The sequence below is a fragment of the Coturnix japonica genome, chromosome 1 (genome assembly GCF_054131305.1).
Source record: "Coturnix japonica strain WE chromosome 1, WE-NBRP24, whole genome shotgun sequence".
Classification (NCBI taxonomy): Eukaryota; Metazoa; Chordata; class Aves; order Galliformes; family Phasianidae; genus Coturnix; species Coturnix japonica.
The window spans coordinates 1469722-1489394 of NC_140663.1; the positions used below are offsets into that span (position 1 = coordinate 1469722).

At 42.0% G+C, this 19673-nt stretch overlaps 1 protein-coding gene across 3 annotated transcripts in view; it reads right to left on the minus strand.

Moving 5' to 3' along the window:
• The window catches only part of EXOC4 (exocyst complex component 4), a 375161-nt gene extending 355733 nt beyond the window's left edge, over window positions 1-19428 (minus strand). For all 3 annotated transcript variants that reach the window (XM_032448867.2, XM_085511676.1, XM_085511669.1), the window contains exons 1-3: window positions 19324-19428; window positions 5832-6021; window positions 2573-2767 (exon numbers count right to left, since the gene is read on the minus strand). In XM_032448867.2, the coding sequence (XP_032304758.2) occupies window positions 2573-2767; window positions 5832-6021; window positions 19324-19409 (471 nt within the window). In that variant the 5' untranslated portion in view covers window positions 19410-19428. The remainder of the gene's footprint in view (window positions 1-2572; window positions 2768-5831; window positions 6022-19323) is intronic.
• Window positions 19429-19673: the final 245 nt, after the last annotated feature.

The following is a 19673-nucleotide window of genomic DNA, read 5'->3' on the forward strand; positions in this document are numbered from 1 at the left end:
TCTAAACATTAGCTTCTTGTATCATTACCATTTGACTTCTTTAGAACAGATAGTCCCTCGCAAGGCAAAATTAATGTGGAATACTAACAGAAGTTTGTACTTAATATTGTCTGTACCGTATGGTCTTGGGCAAGCTTACCTACACACACACACCACATTCACACACATGCATGTATGTATACATACACAAATCACAGAAACTGCACACAATGTACTGCAAACTGATAACAGTTGTTCACCCAGAGGGTGGTGATGTGTTGGAACAGGTTGCCCAAGGAGGTTGTGGATGCCCCATCCCTGCAGGCATTCAAGGCCAGGCTGGATGTGGCTCTGGGCAGCCTGGGCTGGTGGTTGGCGACCCTGCACATAGCAGGGGGTTGGAACTGGTTGAACATTGTGGTTGTTTTCAACCCAGGCCATTCTATGATTCTATGAATCCAGCTCGAGTATGTATTTCAAAACATTTCTAAAACATATGAGCATTCCAAGCCATGTCATTTCTCTTTTTACACTTCTTACCTTTTATTTCAGGTAGAAAATGTTCTTTCTGCAGTTTCCTTCTGAAATAATTTTTCAACAAAAAAAACAAAAACCCACAAGCAAACTAGCTCGAGTTCAAGCCCATCAGTAAAAGAAATTATCAACACTGGTTGACATTTCAACCAATAATGATATTAACGCTGAACAGAAATGGATACATTACCCAACTCAGATGACTTACAGACTGGTAGGAAAAATGGAAGACAATAGTTCATATTCAAAAGAAAGTGAAAATCTAATGAGAAAAAGATTGAGAGCATCCCTGGAAGACGGATTTGAAAAAGACAAAAGGGAAAATTGTGACCAGATTACAGAAAGATGATTGCACCAGATGTGGCATGAAAACAGAACATGTGCAACAGAAAAGACCAGGAAGGTGAAGATAGAGTGAAATCAGGCAAGAAAACGTGACAGCATCAACAAAAATCAAGATACACTTAAGCCATCAGAGAAAATGATAAGACTGCCTAATACAGTTTAGAGGCACAGAAGAAGTCATACTTAAGGCAAAATAAGAGAATAAAGAAAAGAAATTAAGGTAACAATTTAGCTGCAGGTTTACAGGATGACAACGCTATGATTTTCAGTTCTTCATCCTGTTAATGAATGAATGACTTATTAGAAGAAAAAAAAAACAACTGAAGGGGCACAGCTAAGACTGAAGTTGTGAGAAACGCAGAGGACAGTGAAGTTAATAAAGGAAATAAAAAAGAAGGCAATGAAAAGACATCTTTAAAGCATTATTGGGAAAAAAAGTAAGTACTTTTGCCTTCACTTCTGAATTATGGCATAGCTGAGGTTGTAAGGACCTCATCTTCTAACTCAACTCCTCTGCTGATGCAAGGCCAGCTACAGCACTGCTGAGACAAGGTCGGCTGTGTTTTCTCTGCAGCCTCCTAACAGATCAGATCTCCTCCAGGTTTCTTTTCCCAAAGTCAAGCAGTCCCAGTGCTTACAGCTTCTACTAATAGGAGAGATGCTCCTGCTCCCAAACCATCCTTCTGGCCTTTCACCAGCCTTGCTCCAGTCAGTTTCTTTCTCCTGTACTGAGGATCTCAGAGCTGGACACGTGTCAAGAATGGATATTATCTCTCTCAAATATTCTGGTTGCTACAGAAGATAGTTTCAGGAAATAAAGAATTGGAGTTTGGTTAGGAAATCAGCTTGTAAAGTTTAGAAATGAAAGATAGACATGTATTTAAAATAAGATCAGGAAAACTGTCTCCAGCACAGGACTGGAAATGGAAGGTATGCTTGGAAAAGAGGTAGAAACAGATAGAAATACTTGAAGGGAGGGAGGAAAGAAGAAAAATGAGCTGGAGATCAGGAACAAGGATCAAGAGTCCAGGTAAAAGACACAGAGGAAAACAAAAGTAATCACACCCGAATAGTGAAAGACGGTTTCCTGAGTAATGACTGATGTTGTGAGTGCATTCTGGGAGATGAACTTGGAGAGAAACTGGATAATCCTTCCACAACAAAAATAGTGTTGAAATCATTTATAAGACATAGAGAATGATGACAACACAGGCGCCTAGGAAATTAATTTAAACAATATTGAAAATATAGGAAAGCAGGAAGATATCACGTTAGCACACAGAACAGTTCAAGAGAAGATCTAAGAATGTTTTGAGAGCTACATTAGAAAGTTGAGTGGAAAAATAATTGCATAGAGAAATATAAAGTTCCAAAAGCAGCAGGAAATCCTACGTGCAGAGCAAATGGGTACAGAAAAAACTGGTTATAAAAAGGATCAGGACAAGTAAACAGGTAAAGACAGTTCTGAAAGTACAAAATAAAAACAAGAGACAACCAAACAAGATCAGAGACTGTGACCCAAAGTCCAGTCAGAAAAGATCAAAACAAAACCAAACAAACTTCAGTTAAAGAAAAAAGCAACTGGCAAAACAAGTAGGAAAATAAAAAGCAAATAACACAAAAATACAAATGGCAGATCTGCCTGCAGATGATCAGACAGTTGGCCAGGATATTTATATTGAGTATCTGCCCAGGACAAGGTGTGGTATCTTACCAGCATGTCTGTAGCATTGAGGTAGTGCTTGCTGGCCATACACTGCTCCAGCTTCTGGGGCACTTGTTTGATGTTCTCTATCTCATCCAACAAATTCAGGACATGTTTGTGTTCAATCCCTTCAATCCACAACTTGCGCAGCTCATCCCTCTTGCAATGCAGCAGCATCTTGCATGACAGCAGGTTCTCCTTCACCTACAAGCAATGTGTCAAAAGATTTAATTAATCTGTCCCTGTAACTTGCATTTCTAACACAAATCAGCCCTTTCCCACACCTACTTCACTAGGAATTCCAAAAATATCATGAGTCAATAAGAAGATTCAAGTTCTTAAAATTGCTGATTATTCCTCCAGCTAAAAGAAACTGGAAATGTTTTCAAATTGAAATGCTTTTAGTATGAGTTTTGCACTATTAGTGAGAAGTTAACTGAAATATGATAACACAAATGCAGGATCCTATTAACCGTGACAAAGAACTTATTTGCAGTTCTGCAAAAATCATTTCAGTATTTTGGCATACAACAACAATCTAATTTGCAGTGAAAGCAAATAAACCACTGCTAATTTTTCTACTGTAAACATTTTCCATCTGTCTATTGAATCTTATGGCACATCCCCTCCCTTCCTCCAAGTTGCGTGTCAGTTTCTTGAAGTCTGATGGTACAATCACTTTCCCAATACCTTGAGCAACGTCAGGTTTGTTCTTATGAACTGTTTCAATGAAACAAATAGCTGTTCGGATATAAGGCAACTCAGCATTTCTATTATTAATCAAGGCTATTTTATGACCTAGAGAACCACTTTAGCGTTTGCCATTCTCAGTTTTAGCCTAATGCCCTCATAAGTCACACACTTGTCCAGCCGCAAAGTCTCTTCTTATGCTATCCCACTTTTAAGAAGCAGCAGCAAGAACTTATCCATTCTCCTTGGTCATATCCATAGCCTATATTCACTGCTTTAAGGTTCTCCTAGTACCCTCTGAGAAGGTCAGTAAAACCTAACTTTTCCTACATAACATAAATCGATAATCACATATTAAAACATGGAAGCAATTAACAACACAGCTTCACACTTTGCTTTCACACTACTCTCATTTTCAAGATAAGCTTTCAATACTCAGGCTCCAATCTTCTCTCAGGAACTCTCACTGAATTACACATGAAGAGAGACTCTGAGAATCAGGCCCTTCCATTTACTTTTTAAATAGCAAGACTTCAAAGTACTCCAGAAATCCTACTTCGATGCACCTTGTCCCCATAAAGGCAGTTAGCCTTTAGAAGATGCCATACGCATGGACAGAGCAAAATAGAGATATTTGGTAATTAGATATATAGGGCAACCTCTGGACAGCCAGAAGAGACTAAAACTTCAACACAATAACATTATTCTTTTCAGAAAGACATTTCAAAGTTCAATGCTGAAAAAACCCACAGACCAACAGAAAAGCTAATGTAAGAGTGTTATAACTTGTCACAAAAGCAAAGGGAAACTAAATTGCACAGAGATTTCATTTCAGACATAATCCCTGTTCAATACCTTAATTAAAAATGTTTCACTGACCTAGCATACCATTATCAGTGGACTGCTGTTACACAGAGCAAAACTGGGTCAAGTACAACAATTGTTGGGTTAGAAGGAATCTCACAAGACATTCCTACATCTGTCCCTGCATGAAAGATGAATTATATCTACATTTGGGAGCACAGACAGGAATGAACAGCAATTCTTTAAGAAACAACCTCCTTGCAGCAGGTCTAAGTGCTTCTCCTTTGTAACTTAGTTTTACAGGTAACACCTGTAAAGCTACATCCCAAACCAAGCCAAAAGCCAGCTGATCCCAACAGGTATTCATACAAGAATTAACTACAGAAGGCAGATATACAGAGGGATCTGGGCTGCCTGTCATCTCCACAGTTCCTAAAGTAAGTAATTGCTTGTGCAATCAAAATCAAAAGGAAGTCTAACAGTGTAATACAGATTGACGACAAATCAGATCTGGGGCCTCCCATGAGATTAGGACAAAGCTACTGCAATACATGTTAACCAAAACTAATAAGAAAACTTAAATATCAAAAGGTCTTCCACCTTCTTCCAGGCAGGACCAAAAGGTCTCCCCCCGTATGTTTGTTTTGACCTCTACAAAGCTCAGTATATTGTGTGAAAACAGGCCACCAGCTATAGTTTACTTCAAATTTAGTGCAATTGATCTCTGCTTTCAAAGCGCTGAGCTTTGTACATAAATCCTGCAATGAACTCTTACCCTTGGAAAGCATCAAGATGGTCTCGTTCTCTTTGAAAATGTTAAATGAATTTTAAAAGGCAGAAGGGTCAGTATGTAGCCCCAGAAGGGTGACAGCCTACTGTTCCTAAGGCAATGCTGTGAAAGGTTCTGAGACCTCTTCAGAGCCAGGGAAAAAAAGACAAGGGAACAATTCTGGTGCCCAGTTTGCAAAGCTGAGGTGAGGCAAACCACACAGGAAGCATAAGACAGGAGACCAAAGAATTTATCTATTGCTACAGTAGTCAGAGCTGGAAGGAGGGAGCAGATGGAACAAGTCCACAACAAAGAGCACCAGAGTTATTTATTGACACACTACTGAAGCGTGAGCACTCAAAACACGGAAATACATGAGGGCACAGAGTTCGTGTACATTCACACAACAGAAATGAGGTTGGAAATAGCACCAAAATTCATATTCTCTGAGGAAAAAAAGAAACAAACAAGCTTATGAATCACCCAGACTACTCAGGAGATTGTTGGAGTCCACCATATAAAGACATGAAGAGATCAGATGGAAAGGTGTTAGCTTAGCAGCCCTTAGACTTCAAAAACCTGATAGCAACTTGCCCAGACAGTAATTGAACAGAGGGCACTGCAAAGCTTTGCTCTTCTTATCCTCCTCTTATTTTTCTCTTTAATTACTTGTGTTCTCAAAAAACAACAGGACACCCTATGGAAAACACATTGGTAGTAAGACAAATCTTGGGACCACTGCATTAAGACTGGATGCTCTGCTCCCAGCCACACCACAGTTTGGTTAGCAGCCAGCAGAGCTTTCTCAATTCAATTTTTAGTTCACTTGAAGACGATGACAAGTAGCTGGGAAAACAGGTGAGAAATGAGAGGTTAAAACATGAGCTTATGTTCCATCAAAACAGATGGAACTCAGGAAACAGAACTCAGGAAAGAAGTCACATACATATGTACCAATAGCACAGGCTGTGTAAGCAGAGCAACACACGTAAAGTTGAGCTTCACCTGTTTGATTTTGTTCCGGGAGTTGGTGATGCGCTCTGTGATGCTCTGGTAGGTGCGAATGGCAGTGGTGAGCTCAGTGTAGTGTTGGACAATGAGCTCATCCAAACTCCGGTCACACTTCTCATAAGCTTCTTCCAGGCGGCCCTTCTCATTCTCCCGGTCCTCAACATCATCACTGGTAGACAGAGTCCTAATGACAAAAAGATGATAAAAATAAGGGTATTTTTAGATTACTGATCAGGATAAGAAGCTGCTTCTTGGAGTATTCACTGTGTACCAGAAACCAGTCACTGCTTTCAGTCTAACATCACCAAATGCTCCCTTCCTTTCAAAGTCAAAGGAATCACACCCAGAACTTCCAGTTCACTCCTCATGCTTCCCTACAAAGAAAAACAACAGGCTGTGCCACCCACTCAAGGGCTTCATCTTCAAAAGTTGAGGGGGAAAAAAAAAACACCAAGGAAAACAAGCCATTTCACAAGAGATCACGATCCCAGAAAGAGCAGTTAAGAAAACTCAAGTGAGCAAGCAAATCTGTACTACCAGATGGAACACAGCACAACAGGAGGATGAGTACACTTGTCCAACTCAACTACCAAGGAGGAAAGCGGAATTCAAGCCATGATGTCTCCTAGAACACCTTGAACAACAGTACACCCAACAGGCAGATTTGACACAATTCTAATACCTTTGCCCTTTCAGGTGGCAGAATAGATACCACATGGAAATGAGGAACCAAGTCTCTTTCCTTTGTTACAGCTTGGACTATCAGTGTAGGTTCTTCACACCCTCCTTCTCCTCCCAAATACAGAGAGCTGCCATAGTTACAGGTGAGGAGGATGCTCCTCTGCTTTTGTACAAGGAACACGTAGAAATGAGTCTCCCCTTCCCCCCACCTCATTCCAGAGGACCTTGTAGTATTTAGAGCACCATGCTTCATAGTAGATACAGGAATGGAAATGCTTTCCAGTGTTACTACACGAAGATTCTATTCTGAGTTATGCCTTAGTGTTTTCTCAAAGAAATTCTTTCAATTAGCTTCTATTGCATGCAAAGCATTTTAATATCATGCAAAAAGGACCTGGAAAGAATGAAAGAACAGTGATAGAGTAGTTAGAAACCAAAGCAGGAATTAAGAAAACTGGAATACAGCCTCTGCTCTACTGCTGACATCTTGCATAGTACACAGAACACCCCCCACTGCAGCTTTGCATAGCTCTCTACTACTACAGAATCCACATGGAAATGGGAAACCCCTGCCTTGTAACTAGCTAAATAGGCCGATTTTTCTTCCCTACCTGGTGAATACACATCTCTGGTTCCTCAAACAACAGAGCTGCAACTACATGCACTGAGCAGTGCTGTAACACTGCAACACTGCTATCAGAGGTCATTTAATCACTTTCAACAACTCAATGTAGGAAGGTGTGCTAGAAAACAAAGCTAAGCATACGCATAATGAAACAGTATTAAACACACAGTACCTGTGAGTTTGGGTTCACACTGTAATAAATGAGAAGGATGCAAGTGAAAGAATGGAGGAGGGCCTGCCCTCATTACCAGGATATTTCAGCTCCAAAACAAAACAGCAGTGATCCATTCTGACAAAGCTCCAGGTTAAACCAAGGTGCTATTTTACGACAGGACAGGGATCCCATCCGCATGAATTTGCCTTAAATACCTGCAAATGATTTCCTTACAGATAAGCCAGAAGTTAAAACCACAACCCAAGATCCAAGTGGAGAAAAGCAACAACAGAGACTTCTTTTTTCCATTTACTTTACCAAAAGGCCACGAAGTTTCAGAAGTTTAAGGTTTTCATTTAAGAAACTGTCACTACAGATGTCTGAACGGACAGCTGGGGACACAGTGTATGTGTGATCCATCCCATATCACATACTGAAGAGCCATCACAGAAGAGCAAACTCAACTTAAGAATACAAATTGCAACACGTAAAGAAAGCTGAAATGAAGCTGTTTGGAGCCACGTCAGATATTACTGTGCTATAAAACTGAGAATGACTCTTTTTGAGTTTTCAAAAATCCATATTAAATTGTTTCCCACAAAGTAACTTACATTTTTGTGCGCTCTGGATCTAAGGTAGAAATGCCTGCGACACAATTGAATGGGTATGAGTGTTTTCAACTGCACATAGCCAGCAGCGAAGACCTTTCTTCTCTTCTTCTCCAGTGCCAATATGCTGAGCTTTAATTTTACCTCCTTCAACCAAAACGAACCGCTTTCTCTCTACTCAAGCAATTTGTTACCATTTATTTTTCTCCTTAAAAAAAAACAGTGATAAATCCACAGCATTAAATCCTTGAAGTCTAGTGGCACCTGTAACTACAAAAAGGAGCCCTGTCGCCCTGAATCTCAAACATTACACACCTGAATTTCCTAAGCCCCTCGGTACAGAAGCCATTTCTTTTCCTTGTTCTGCACAGCAAAGAGCAAAGCAAGGAATACTTAATATTCTTGGGATTATACATGTTCCTGCTAACACTGCAGAAAAGTAAGCCAAGGGCATCTTTGCTTGTTTCAGTTCTATTAAAATGTGCAGCAAGGAAGAAGAAAAGTCAACACGCTGTTTGCCAAATAAGAAAGGATCAGAACTGTTTGGGAAGGGAACTTTGCAGCAAGAACTTTGAAGGGGAGAATTACAAAAGAGAACAGGAATATGAACCAATAAATATACATCAGCTTCTCAGAACTCCCTGAAAAGCAGCAGCACTCAGAGCACGCAATAAACAGAAGCAATATCAATCTGCACACCAAGTGTAAGCACGTCCTGAACTCGGTGGGGATTTCCACAAGGGTTCCCTGATCAGTTCAGTTGTTTTTTTTCGTTTTCATTTTACTAAATGAGAATCTGCCTCTCCTGTAAAATACCTGTAATTTGTTTTTGGCAGCTGGATGGCTGCATATGCCTGTCTCATTAGCAAGAGCTCAATAGGATTAGAATAATTCCAACTGGATGTTAGTCTGAAAAGAGACGCTTTTAAAACAGAAATCCATTCAGCCAAATCTCATTGCCCCTTTTCATTTTACATAGTTAAAAATACAGACTGTACAAATGCTTAATTCGGTGGAGCTGCTTTCGCTGAAGGCAGGATGGAGAAGATGATCAGGCAAAATCCCTGCAATGCTTTTAACCATGAGATGCACAACGTATTTCCTATGCGAATGAAACAAGCCTTGCTACTTCCCCAGTGCCAGTGAATACACAACGGTATTAGCTTAATTCTAAAAGCCCATTGGGACTATTCATTCCAGTAGAATAACAGAATTGCCTGGGTTGAAAAGGAACACAATGATCATCCAGTTTCAACCCCCTGTGCTGTGTGTAGGGTCACCAACCACCAGACCAGGCTGCCCAGAGCCACATCCAGCCTGGCCTTGAATGCCTGCAGGGATGGGGGCATCCACAACTTCCTTGGGCAACCTGTTCCAATACATCATCACCCTCTGGGTGAAAAAGCTTCCTCCTAAAAAAGAAGACAGAAGTAGAAATTTATCTGTAGGTCAGAAACACTTTTCACCTCTGCTTTCCAGAGCCCAATTCAAAAGACCAACAGAGGGAGTAAGAGAAAAGACTTCTACAGCAGCCCTCAAGGATCACCAGGCTTCAACCCCACTGCTGCATGCAAGGCCACCAACCTCCATACCTAATACTAGACCAGGCTGCTCTGGTACATCTGAATCCACCTTCACCTCTTGCTTTCCAGCAGTTCAGCAGATTGTAGTCATCAAAAGCTTAACAGCAATTCCATACACCGGGACAGCAGATTTTTGACACCGTCTCATCTGTAAAGTTACCCCTTGGGTATAATGGATTCATTTGAGGAGGGAGGTAAGGAGGAGCTGCAAACTCTCTTCAAACCATGCCCAGAACTCATTGCAGCCTTATGATCAAAAAGCACAGAAAACAAGCCCCCGTTATTTCAAGTGCTTACAAATTTCTTCCATTGCTGTGAACTGAAAGAACACAATTCCCACTAAGCTGTTCAACAGCAAAATGAATGATCAGAATGCTCTATCAGTGTTTTCAACATCAGAATCCTTTTCGACACTGAAGATTTGGTTTTAGCATCCATTACCACAATACCAAACATCACTCTGAAGCATCAGAATGGCAACTGTGCTTTGTTACACCCCTCATTTTATTCCACACAAGCCAATAACCAGGCAAGCTCTTGGATCCCTGAATTCCTCAGCTCTGAACGCTCTGGCCATTGCAAAGCTCTGCATGCCCTTACAGCACATACAAACTCTCGGTCTTCTGAACTCAAATTCAAGGTGCACTCCACGTTGTTCTTACTTCATCTCAAAACGCCGCTGCTTCCTTCACTACGACGTATTTTGCCTTTAAATCCTGTATTTAGTTAACCCCCACCCCTGTATTTGACATCTCTGCAAAAAAAAAAATTAAATAAGAAGTTAGCATTAACCTTTAAGACCATCCATTTACAGGCACAGGCAGCAATCTCAGCTACAGGGCCAAGCAGCAATCAGATTTCAGACTCAACAAGAATTTGCACCAATCACTCCTGTATCCCCCCCCACAAGCCCTGTGTTAGCAAAGGCTTTATTCTGTCCTATAGGGCAGATGGGTAATTTCTTTTGCTTGCCCACATCAAGCGTCAATTTTAAGAGGAAACTGATAATGAATAATAAATGTTTCATTTCTGCAAATCTGCTTTCCCTGATGCCCCCAGCCAGGCTGGGTAGATTAACTACCTGCCTATTTTACCTACCCTAAAGCCAGCCCAGCTAAGAATGATTACAGCAATGCTATGGATTGTAAACAGTTTTAAATACCAGTTTCTTGACTAGCAGATTTCTTCTGCAGGCAGAACATCATAGTAACACTACGTAGGCATTATGTTACTGTAGAATTTTTTATTGCATCCAAGTGAAAGGACAGATACTCTGTGCCCAAGTATGCACCCTAGAACATTAATATTAAAGCGAGCACCTGCAACATGCAGTCCTTATGGAGAAGTACAAGGCTTATTTGGCAGAAAAGGACTGTTCAGTCCCCTTGTGAACACTGTTGTGGGTTTACAGAATCTGGGCATCCCTGTGAAGTCCCCTCTTCAACATCAGGGGGAGCCTGTACCCAAAGGGAGCCTACAAACAGGAGGGGAGCCAACACTATTGAAAGGGCAGATAACAGCAGGACAAGGGGAAATGGTTTGAAGTGATGGGAGGGAAGATTTAAGTTGGATGTCAGGGGAAAGTTCTTTACTGTGAGAGTGTTGAGGTGCTGGAACAGCTGCCCAGAGAGGCTGTGGATGCCCCGTCCATCCCTGGAGGTGTTCAAGGACAGGTTGGATGGAGCCCTGGGCAGCCTGGGCTGGTATTAAATGTGGAGGTTGGTGGCCCTGCCTGTGGTGGGGAGTTGGAGCTTCATGATCCTTGAGGTCCTTTCCAACCCAAGCTGTGTGTGATTCTGTGATCAGATCACGTACACAAAAATTTCTGGGCTCAAGGAGGAAAAGAGTAACAAGATGCAGAGGTAAGGTTTGGAAATCCAGGAGGAAGTCTCCTTCATATCTGGATCAAGCTTCTTTACAAGTGCAATTCACTTGCCTTCAGCCAGCATCACTTATTCACATGAAAACACTCATTAAAGACAGTGGGAATCACCAACACAAAAAAAAGGAAAAGCTGATCAAATTGAAATATTTCATACTTGATTGAGAAAATGAACATTTGAGTGAAGCATAATTGCGAGTGCTACACCAGCAGGGGAGCAAACAAAGCTCCACTTTTAACAGCAATCCTCAGCAAACTTTCTGCCACCTGTTTCCCTATTGCTCGGTACCGCATCCTGTGCTTTGTTAAGCCTACCAGTTCCTTGCTTTCAAACACCTCCGAAGCCACAATAATACAGGCAGCTTGTGGTATCAACTGCACACAACACAGCTTGGCTTAAAGCTTGTCATGGTGAAAGCTGAGGCTATGCTTAAAGCACACCCAACTTACGTGACTCTCTTCTTCCTCCTCCAGAACATCACGCAGGGCTCGGATCTGCTCATTTCAAAGATCAGGTCTTGTCCCAACAACACTGAGCAACGTCTAAGATCAAACATGCATTATGAGCATGCTACCAGAGGCTCAGCATTATTCATTATGGGGCTTTGAGCAATCAGGTCTGGAGGGAGATATCCCTGCCTATAGCAGTGGGGTTGGAACTAGATGATCTAACAGTCCATTCCAACACAAACTATTCTATGATTTAACTAGAATAAAACCCAACTTAAACCACGTATGGAAGGGAAATAAAACACATCCAAAGGAGTTCACCATGTTTCCCCCCCTCTGCTGTGCCAGCCTGAGACCTCAAGAGGCTGCATTTCAACACAGCACAATGAGAAGAAAGTTGTTGAGCACCCTGGGACAAGAGCAGCCCACTGTCTACACTGCTCGATAAATTTCCAGAGGTTCATTAAACCAAATAGACTTATTTGAATTTTATAATTGAAAATTGCAGTCTTAAAGACAAGTCCCAAATGGGGTGATCTACAGCTTCCAGCGCTATTTAACCTCGAAACGTAGAATCTGAGAATACATGTTTTAAAACCTCTGCGGAATCCCATTGAAACCACCATAAAAAGTTTCTTCATTAGGAAATAAAAAGCCCGCTTGAAACAGTCTGGAAAGAAGAATGGAAACCAAAAGTTATTTAACAATTCAACTCAACAGCAACAACACACTGAATTCCTTCTCAATATTTTCACAGGTTGCTCAATTGTTTCCAATGAATTCTGAGTTTGAAGACATGAGGTGAAATGCTTGCGGTGCTGGAAAGAAGGCAGTCACAAGCTGCACCATACAAGTGAGTAGGTGTGGAAAGCAGGTTATCAGTGTAAAATGGCTATAAAATTAGAATGGATTTTATCCTCTTAAAAAATAGATTTAAAAAGTGAAATGTGGGACCAGCACTGTCCTTCCTCCGCAGAAGGAACACAGGGGATCCAACCTCCAGACCAATAGATCTCTGCTGTTTAAACAGAGAAATAACTCACTCCTTTGCTATGGGAAACAGCAGAACTGAGTCCCTTCAAAATGCTGTTAAACATAGAAAGTAAACAGAGCGTTATAAAACATTTTCCTCCTCTACTTACATTCTATTAATCTTTCATGCTGCTTACACAGTTGGTTAGAGCACTTTCAACAGGAATTAATGATCTTTTATCATTGAGGACTCGCACATTTATGCATGGGAGCTGTAGCAAAAAGGCTGAGCCTAAAGCCATCTAAATAAATATCACAGGACCATACAGACATAGAATGGCCTGGGTTGAAAAGGACCACAGTGATCATCCAGTTCCAACCCCCAGCCTCACTGAGAGTGAGCTGAATGCCATCATCTACATCGATAAAGATGTATTCACACCTGTACCCCAGCCTATCTGTTGCTCTTTAACCCAAGCATCTGTGCCAAGCTGCAATTCAACACTTGGCATGTGTTTTATACAAGTGTCCCAAGATCACTTCAGGCAAATTGATAGTTTAGAACCATATTTTGCCATATACAATTTCTTCTCAATGCGTTTCCAAGCTACTTATATTTTAGAACTGCTGCTTCTATAACACTGGGAAACACCATTTGCAATAAAAGTGGTTTTAAGAGACCATTATAGTACATACAGATCAGAGTAACTCAGCTTTATTTCTTGTAGCAGCTATTTCCCACTGTAACAGCCATACATCCATCTCTCTCACCCCACATCACAAACTGGGATCTCACTTCGATTGCTTCAGACAGAAAGAGACGATCAAATGCCAGGTCATTAGTAAGAAACTATTTAACCAAGTTCACTGCGAATGTAATGAAAATAACGGTCAAAACCTATTAAAAGGGAAAAGGAGAATTTCAGTTGTGAGAAATAAAATATGTTCAAGGTTTTTGCCCATAATTTCAACTCGCTCAGACATAAAAGTAGGAAACGCAACACATCTTGCCTCACTTTTAGTTCTCCTTGACATCCATCAGACACGTTTGCCTGTGTGAAAACTTAGCAGAAAGATTTCAATAAGGTCTCACGGAGTCGGTGCTGAAGTTTGTTTTCTCCCAATTAAAGCAGCTATTAAAGGCCAGTTTAACAAAAGAAACCCACAAGCCTTTAATTGGAAAGAAAAAACACCCAACAATAAACAAAAGGCAGACATGCACCAATTAAAAATCTGACAAGATCTTTCAAAAACATATATATATAGCATTTGCTAAATGCCAGGTTGCTTGTTGCAGAATACAAAAGCTGCTTGAAGCAGCTACCAACAAAACAGAAGGTTAAGAGAAATCAATGTACGTACACATTTGTCCTCTGGAAGATTAATATAAATATATATTCACAAAGTGGTTCCCCAGCAAATGAATAAAATGCCCTCCATTCTCTGCACTGCTTTTTAATAGAGCGTGACAGCCCATGTGATAAGCATTGGCCTTCTCTAATGGAAAGCTCCTGGTCTCCATTCTAACCCTAGAATCATTTGGGTTGGAAGGGACCTTTAAAGCTCATCTGGTCCAAATCCCCTTCAGTGAACATAGGCATCCACAGTCAATATCCAGATCCTATTCCAAAAGACACATTCCTAAGAGCTATGTCTTACTGAAATGGTCACCATATCTCGGCACTGTGAGGACAAAGGCAAACTGAAGATACTCTCATACCCCCCCCAAAGACTCAGGATAAAGAAAAATGGCACCCTGTGCTGCAGCAAAGTTGGGGATCTTATTAGTGAACTTTGCAAACAATCATATTCCCAAATACTCCCTGCTTTTAGGAGACATTACTATGAATATAAATACACTGTGTCCAAGAACACATCACTCACTCCTGGCAGCATTCCTATAGAAGGAACGCATGGCATCATCCAGCTAACACATCCTAATGCTCCCATAGCCCTGGGCTTGAAACACAATCACAGCATAACACCATAAAACAACTCACTCCTGGGCTGCAAGATATGTTTTGCCATGGTTAAGTGATTTGAGCTGCAGTCGATGAATATGTACAATTAGGTTTTGGAGCCAACAAGACACTACAAGGATCACAGAGGAGACCTGAGCGCAGTGGTTTGCTATGTTGATTCATGTTGATTCTGTGCTCTGGCTACCAAGCAACATGACTCCTTGTGCTCAGGAAACAGCTTCTTCCCAGTCAGTCCATACTGGAGCCTGGCGACAACTGGAGTATCAAGAACTCACTCAGCACAAGGCTCCTCCTGCAGGAAACAACAGCCAGAAAACAATTCTGTTCCTCACCACAACAGGAAAAGCTGATAGTTCACAGGGACAGATAAGGGACTAAAAGCGAGATGGTCGTGCCTGATGCTTCTTCCTTCAGCTCAATTACCTGCACGCAAAGTAGCTCCACATTTCCATTTACAGAGACATGGTTTGGGGTGTTACTGTGGGTTCAGAAGACCTCAGAAACATTCTGAGACTCCTTTTTAAAACTGGTGTGACAGAGCAAACTCTAACACAGAGCTGGGACACATATATTGCCTTTTATGTAGTTAATTTCCCCGCAGCAACAGCACTATTATTTTAAACCAGAGCCCAGCTTACAAAAAAAATGCCATTTCTCAATTTCTCTGCTGCTATAATACATCAAAGCTTTGACAAAGATTTGGCCCCAAATACTCTCATTTAAAGCAAGACCAGTTCTGCTCCTTCCAAATCTGGTGCTGTAAGTACTGAGCCCCAAAATCTACACCAGAGGAAAGTAAATTAGTCTCCTGCAATAGAGAAATACTTAGCCTGAGTAAATATAAGAAATTATCCCTTCATTAATAAAATCATTTATATTTATAAAACACTTATCTCCACATTTCAAAGTGTTCTGCACATTAAACACGTTTGCTGATCTAAACAACATTTCCTTTCACCATCTTTGCTGTTAAAGAGTAAAATACCACAATGCCTGAAGAGCAACAGAATCATGGGGGTTGGGAAGGACCTCTGGAGATCATAGAATGGCCTGGGTTAAAAGGACCACAATGATCATCCAGTTCCAACCCCCTGCTATGTGTAGGGTCACCAACCACCAGACCAGGCTGCCCAGAGCCACATCCAGCCTGGCCTTGAATGCCTGCAGGGATGGGGCATCCACAGCCTCCTTGGGCGACCTGTTCCAGTGCATCACCACCCTCCAGGTAAAAAACTTCCCCCTAATCTCTAACCCAAACCTTTGCAATCAATTCTACCTTCAGGTTTCCATGGTCTGGCTCAATGTGACCCACCAAGCGCTGCAAAGAAGCTCCGCATCCACACCAAGTTCTAATTACGTTTTGGAGGTTCAGTTATCAGTCTGTTTCTATTGAATAATTCTAATTTCATAAAGTCAATATCCTCAAAGTTACATCTTGACATCTGGACATCAGCTGACTGAGGTATCAGTGCACATAAACCAAAGATTATTAGACAAACATGATTTCTTACTTGGTGAGTAACTTAATGCTCATTCTCATATCATAAAAGAACAGACAAGTTTAATTTACTGAAGTAGAAACCTGGACATCCCTTACAATTCTTCTTCAGTTTCTGTTGGAAATGATAGAAAATAGGAAAAAAAAAGAGGAAGGTTATTAGAGGAAATGCTGCAGCAATTAATGTATACTACTCATTTTTCCACTGCTCATCAATTACTGTAAGTGAAAGTTACCCAGCTATGACCTACCACGCTGATAATAAGAGATAATAAGCACAACAAACTTGAAATCCACACAACCCACCTTTGGCCAAACACAAGGTACAAGTGCACAGTAAAAAAAGATCAGGATCCAGGTAAGATACCGATTTCTTTATGCTTTTCTCACAGCTACCCATGTTATATATTATACAAGCGTTCCATGCAAACTCAAACAATTGCACCCATGAGAGTAAGAAGGGCTGGATATAAAATTTTCATGGACACATACTTGGCTATTCACCACTTGTTATACACAGCCTCAAATCTGTCAGAGTACACTACACTCTTACCATCAAATCATCATTACACAGTATCAATGTATATACTTCTTTATCTCCAAAATAGCTGGCATTACACATACATGCAACTCCAATTTCAATATATATATATATTTCTTTTTTTTTTACAGCTGTTTCTCTTATAAAACTAACAAGCAAGACAGTCGTATGCCTGTGTTAGCATCACCTTTCATTCATTTTTCAGCACGATGCTTTGTTACCTATTAACACACACTTCAGTCATGAACCTGGGAAGGCCAAGCAGGGCAGTGAAGCAGCTGCTTTGTTTGGTTATGGTCTAACTTAAGTTTGCAAGATCTCAAAGACCAGCTTCCAGAAATAATGAAAAGGAATAGAATTTAGCCCTAAACACTATGATTCATACAGTACTTCAATATTAGATCATTACATGTGCTGGGTACTGAATCGTTACTAACACAACTTCTCCAAAGCAGAATAACTACAGTTTCTAACAAAGCAGTTTCTTGAGAAGTAGGAACTGAAGTTTGTAAGTTCATTACAAGGCAAATATCAGTGTAGCCGGACTGCTTGTTGCCTATACCTACTTTGTAAAGTGTATTTAAGACAAGTATTTCAAAGCTTAAGTGTGGGAAACCAGCTGCCAACTCACTGAGTGGAAACTACCCAAAAAAGACTTACAAGTGTTAGAAAAGGCACCAAGGGAAACAGCAAAATGCCAAGCCTTGCTTGGCTCTAAGATAATCACAGAATCAGATTCCAGGAAAGGGGAGCATAGGAACAAAGGCAGACAAAAATCAATAGTCAGAACATGACCAGACACAACTGTTTTCTTGTCACCCCCTGTGAGGCAATGAGACAAGCTGAGGTGGCACTTTTTCCACTTTATAAAATAGGATGGAGTCATAGAACAGAACCAGCAAGGCTGCAAAAGACCACTAAATCATTTAGTCCTACCACTGACCTACCCCACCATGCTCACTAAACAGTGTCCCTCCATGCCAAATTTCCATGTTTCTTTAACACCTCCAGGGACATCAAAAATTTCCTACTTCCAACTTCCTGCCATGGGTAAGAACAATTAGAGCAGGATCTGAATGTCTAAACTGGGCATCACCCAAACCAGCCCCTCCTCCAGGGAGGACACCCACAGCTTCTGTGTGCAGCTGTGCCAGAGCCTCATTACAATCATACAATCATAGAATTACCCAGGTTGGAAAAGGCCTTGAAGATCATCAAGTCCAACCACAGTCTAACCAGAACCCTAACTCTAGAAACCCTACGCTAAGTCATATCCCTGAGCACCACATCCAAACGGCTCTTAAACACAACCAGGGATGGTGATTCAACCACCTCCCTGTGGAGCCTATTCCAGTACCTAACTACCCTTTCTGTTAAGAAGTTCCTCCTAATATCCAACCTAAACTTGCCCTGGCGCAACTTGAGGCCATTTCCCCTCATCCTGTCACTTGTCACTAGTGAGAAGAGACCTGCCCCACTCTCACTGTAAGAACCTTTCAGGTACTGGAAGAGGGCGATAAGGTCTACCCTCACCTTCCTTTTCCCCAGACTAAACAGCCCCAGCTTCCTTAGCCTCTCCATTACCATCACAGTGAAGAATTTCTTCCAGATCCCTAATCCATACCCATCTCTTTTCTGTCTAAAACCATTACCCCTTGTGCTGTCACTACTATCCAATCTCAGTTAGAGACTATTCCCACCTTTCCTGCAGGCCACCCTTATGTGCTGTAAGGACACTATTAGTGCTCCCTGGAGCTTTCTCTACCCCAGGCTGAACAGCCACAGAATCACAGAATCACAGAATGACCCGGGCTGGAAGGGACCTCAAGGATCATGAAGCTCCAACCCCCCTGCCTGGCAGGGCCACCAAACATACACCCTTACTAGATCAGGTTGCCCAGGGCCCCATCCAACCTGGTCTTGAACACCTCCAAGGACGGGGCATCCGCAACCTACCTGGGCAGCCTGTTCCAAGGCCTAATCACACTCCTAGTAAAGAACTTCCCCCTAACATCCAACCTAAATCTTCCCTCTTTTAACTTAAAACCATTTCCCTGTGTCCTGCTATTGTCAGCCCTTTTGAAGAGTTTACTCCCCTCCTGGGAGTAAGTTCCCTTCAGGTATTGAAAGGCTGCAATGAGGTCACCCCACAACTTTCTCTTCTCCAGGCTGAACAAACCCAACTCCCTCAGCCTGTCCTCATATGGGAGGCCACTCAGCCTTTATTCACAGCAGTGCTCTATCCTCCAAGTACCTTCATGGCTTCCTCTGTACCCCTCCAACTGCTCCACCTTTATGCTAAGGGGTGAACACAGCACTACATGGGAGCTCATGAAGGCACAGCAGCACAAGCCCCACTCCATCCCGGAGCCCTCCTCACAGCTATCAGGGCCCAGCAACGACCCAGAGCCCTGCAGGCCCGCACAGCACCACAAAGCCCACGTATACAGCCCTAGGTCGGTGCTGAGGGCGGTCCGGGAGGTTTCGGAGCGGGGCAGGGCAGCCCATACCTGATGACAGAGATGAGCAGCCCCGAGGGGTCCTTGCTCCTACTCATGCTGCTCCGGTAGCGCCCGACCGACTCGCCCGCCGCCATCTTTGCTCCCCCGTAAAACACAGAGCAACCGCCCCTGCTGGCTCAGCAGCCAATCAGAAGAAAGGAAAGCGGGGTGTTATCCAATAGGAGGCTGAGGGAGGCGGGACTTTCTGTGCATGGCGCGGAGGCGCCGCGGTGCTCTCTGGGTGCTGTAGTTTAGTGCTGCCTCAGCCTCAGGGTTGTAGTTCATCTCATTTCTCACCCTTTATTAGATTTTACCTATTAAATCCCCGCTGAACGAGAAGAGTCACCTCTTTTTAACAT